General features: G+C 38.9%; 1 protein-coding gene across 1 annotated transcript; it reads right to left on the bottom strand.

Annotated features, from left to right (window-relative positions):
- Positions 1-1,902: 1,902 nt before the first annotated feature.
- LOC103950637 (F-box protein GID2-like) lies at positions 1,903-2,964 on the bottom strand. Its single transcript, XM_009361870.3, has one exon. The coding sequence runs from the start codon at positions 2,726-2,728 to the stop codon at positions 2,135-2,137; it is 594 nt and encodes a 197-aa protein (XP_009360145.2). The 5' UTR covers positions 2,729-2,964; the 3' UTR covers positions 1,903-2,134.
- Positions 2,965-4,415: the final 1,451 nt, after the last annotated feature.

The raw sequence follows: 4,415 nt of genomic DNA, 5'->3' as shown, positions 1-4,415 counted from the left end.
CATATTTGATCTGAATTTTTGAGTGGAGAAACATTTTCCACAATCAGATTTGAAGTATTTTCGGGTCAAAATTTCATGTCACAAGTAGAAGTCTATCCAAATAACAAACGAATTTGCCCGACGAAATTGAACAAATTTTCTATGTTTTACTTCTTTGTACAGCAAATGCATAGCAAGGATGTCAAAACTGGAGGAGAATGTATGTTTCCGTGGGAAGCTACAAACCAAAAAAACTGAAGAAACCTGGGAAATTACACAAAAGTAAGGTGGCGAGAGTTGAAATATTAGCACATGGAGTTAGGTGGCAAATCTTCATACGCTGCATACGAATTCCAAACGAGCATAATTCACAGTTGGTTCATAATTCAGAAGAGCAATGAGTAATGGAGTCTCGAAATTCTTGGTCCAAATGGGAAAAAAAATATTCATGGAAAGGTATGTCTTGCCAAACAGAAGACCAAGGAAAATATTTTTACTCGTCACTCACCACATTAGCTATCGCCTATCGTTAGATTGCATTGGTTAAATTTTGAGTTTTGTATGGTAAATAGAATAATTACACTGTTCTAACGAAAATCAATACAATGAAATTATTAATCACCGATTTAGGACGATGAGCAAAAGCACACTCATAGACCAAATGCAAAATGAAACTACAAGGGAAATAGAGAGTCTGACAAAAAGCTAATTTCAAGGAGACCAAAACTCTTGAAGTTTACAGGCCAAATAAAAAACAAAGGAGGAGGGGGGTGGGGGGGTGGTGTGGTTTAAGCAAGGGGACGACACAAAAAACCAAAACGGCAGTTCAGTTTACCAACATCCATCGACCCATCCATTCTCTTTGTTTCGTTGTGTCGTAAGCTTTACCCTTTTGCTTGCCGTCAACGACATGCGTCCATCCAAACCTTAGCATATTAACCAGGAGAAAATAACTGAGAATTCTTATTAGTTGTCCATCACGGTCACGGGCCAAGATACTGTCGCTCTGTGTTTTTATGCAGTACGTGTCCATGGAATCGAACCTGTATTCGCTTCTCGACGGATAGGGTTTTGTGCCTTTTCATGTACAAGTATAGAGCTCTGTACGTACAAGGTTTTTTTTTCTTATGCAGACTGAGAGTTTACATTTGACACGTTCTATCTATGTGTCCGAGCCATGCACTTCAAATCAGAATGAAGAGATTCACCATGTAGCAAATGTTTATTGGACTAGTAACTTATTTTTTGTACATGTGACATTAAACGGATGGTCAATTGGCAAGAGAAAATCTATGTATTAAAGAAGAAATTCTTGCATCTGAACACCTAGACCACGTAAGTCATGTGGCTCTACTTACAAAATCAAAGGCACCCTATAGAGGACTAAATTTTATGCTTTTGCGCTTATATCTGTCTATAAACCCTATTATTTAGGTCTTTTTTTTTCTTCTTCTTCGTTCTTCTTTTTTATTTTTTTTATTTTTTAATTTTATTTACAAACGGTAGCATTAGCGAATTAATTGTTAAGAAAAAAATTAGTAAAGACCAAGCTTACACTACAATGCCCAAATATAATTATTTCTCGCAATTGCGTTAAAACGCCATCTGCCCTACTACTTGAATTTGGCTCTCTCTCTCTCGCATTCATGACATAATATATTGAAACACAAGAAGATGCCATTCCCTTCCTCCAGTTGGAAGGAAAACCCCGTCAAAGTCTGCAGCTGCAAGCCAACATGAGGAGACAAATGGGCACAAGAAACCAAAAACAAAATTACGACAGCAAGCAGTCTGGCAATTCTCCAAGAAATACGAGCACTCCCAATACATACGACAACTTGGCCCTTCGAACCTGCCATTTTGCCATTCGCAACACCACAACGGCCAAAATTCCCCCAAATCCCCAGAAACAAAAACCAGATAGAAAGCAAACCCAAATTCCAATAGATCAAATTGTGGAATTACAGTGCATAATAATTCAGAAATTAACTAAATTTACACAAAAGGATTCAAAATCTAACAAGAATTACAGATCCAAATCAGGGAAATTTAGAGAGAAAAAACCCAAAATTTAAAGAGGGAAAACCCAACTGAAATTACGAGATATATATAAATATATAATATATATAATTTCATTGTGGAGTTTAATTTCTGATCATCTTCCTCTGTTCGCGTAGTTCATCTTCTCGTAAAACCGAATCGAGAGAAGCGAGAGCGACAGATTCACCTCGTCTTTTCCCCAACGAGCGGTTGGCGGCTTCGGATTCGGCATCGGCTTCACCGGAGCCGCCGCCCAAGGCGAAGCCGAGGAGGACGCACCCGACGAAGAAGAAGAAGGAGCAGAGCTGGAAGAGGCGGAGGAGGGCTTACTGAACGGCCAGATGGATAGGGAGTGGAGCCGCCGGAATCCGCCAAGCGCGAGGACCACAGATCTCAGCTGCTGGTTGCCGCAGCCGATGTTGTGCCAGTGCCTGGTACATATCAGCTCCCAGAGCCGCTCGTCCTCCGCCGTCTTGTGCCACTGCTTGCTCACGCACGAAGCCATCCCCAACGTCCGCGCGTCCACGTGCTTGAACACCTCGAAGATCAGATTGTCGTCCAGATTCGAAAACCCCGCCCCTTTCAGCTCATCCTGGTCAACGCAGTCATCCACCATCTCCTCCTCTTCCTCCACCTTAATCCTTTTCATCTTCACATCCGCCGAACTCGCCGCCGCCATCGAATCGTCCCCCGATGATGCTCTCTTCATCGAACGATTACAACCCACCAGTCCGAATCTTCCTATCGATCGCTTACAATCGGAGGTTTTAAAGTAATTTTGGGAAGAGTTGGTGGGTAATCGGAAAACCCAGAGCCCAAATTGTACGAACTGTGGGGGGGTGTGTGGAAAGAAGGGGGTGGGTAACGCGGAGGGAGGAGGAGGAGGGTGGGGTGGATATAGAGCGGGGGAGGAGGAGTGGGGGTACCTGTTCTCGTGCGTTTTGGAAGACGACAATTTTGTGAAATGAATGCGCCTTTGGGTTTGTGTGTCTCGTTTGACGAATATTCCCACTTCCTTTCACTCTGCTTTTTCTTATCTTTTACTTGCCTAATCTCTTTTTTATTTATCTGTCTGCTTCCTTAACTTGTTTCCTGCGTTAACAACAAAAATTAAAATTAGTTTATTACTCCAAAACATATGGGCAACTGTGTCCTCATACGTCAATATATATTTTAAGGATTTAACTATAATATTCACATGAATTTGTTTAATATTGCGTGATATTAAATGATTCGTAAAATGAACGTGTCAAATTAAAAATAAAAAACCTAATAATTGTGAAAATTAAATAATAATTTTTTCTTTAATACGACATTTTGTTAGGATGTGTATAATAATATTTTTGACAATAACCTTCATAGCTTTTACCATAAGAATAATACTTCCGTTTCTCTTTTGGGGCTCATTTTCCCACTTGAAATATGTATCTTCACCATAAAGATTTTTGTAATTGGAACAACTTAATCTCTTAATCTCTATACAAAGATTGTCTTTACAAAAAAAGTCATTCAATAATCAAAATAAATCAACAGTTCATTATAAATATGTTACCTAGTATTTACACTGTTGATTTATTTTGATACATTTAAATGACTAGATGATTTCTGATTTGGGTAGTGTTTGTACGGATGATTTTCAAATGACAATTAATTGATTTAAAGGTTCCATTTACAAAATTTTAATGGTAAAAATATGTTATTTGCAAGTGGAAAAATAAGTGAATGCAACACGATGATATGAAGACTATTACCACTATCCATCTCTTTACGTTCTTTTCCTCAATTCACTCATAGTTTCCTTTTTAATTCTTCCTTAGTTAATTCTAACGATAGATATAAGAGCAATTCCACCCTTAAAGACTTTGCGCTAGCACCCAACTCATTTATCCACTCAAATGAACAGTAATGAACCCCAATGAACAGTAATAGGCCAAAGCATCTCCTCCCCTAACAAAAAATAGCCTAGTCAATTTTATTAAAATATTATTAATTTTTATTATAAAATATTAATTTGGTTTGTGAATTTCTAACTTCTTCTCTTTGACTCCCTTCTTCTTCTTCTCTCTGACTCCCGTCTTCTTCTTCTTCGTGTTCTTCCCACTTTTCCCACTTTTTTCTTCTCTCTATACACCACGCTGTCAAACCCACCCTACTCTAAACATGGACACACACCATCCTGGACCTGCGCACACCGTAAACCCCAAAAATTCAACACCTACATGTTCAAAAATTCATCGAAAATATACAAAACGGAAAAAAAAAAAAATTCTAGTTGCAGGAAGATCCGAGTTAATCAACCGATCGACGACGATCTGAGTTGTAGGAAGATCATGATTTGGAAGGGGGACATGGTGTTGAATATATGGATTTATCAGGGGAAGGGAGTTGATGGGTTT

The sequence above is a fragment of a genome, unplaced genomic scaffold, assembly GCF_019419815.1.
Source record: "Pyrus x bretschneideri cultivar Hongxiangsu unplaced genomic scaffold, Pyrus_bretschneideri_v1 Contig1, whole genome shotgun sequence".
Lineage (NCBI taxonomy): Eukaryota > Viridiplantae > Streptophyta > Magnoliopsida > Rosales > Rosaceae > Pyrus > Pyrus x bretschneideri.
This window is presented reverse-complemented; position numbering and strand designations above follow the sequence as displayed.

Coding starts and splice junctions, on each gene's coding strand:
- LOC103950637 (XM_009361870.3), bottom strand. CDS start 2,728: ATGAAGAGAGCATCATCGGGGGACGATTCGATGGCGGCGGCGAGTTCG.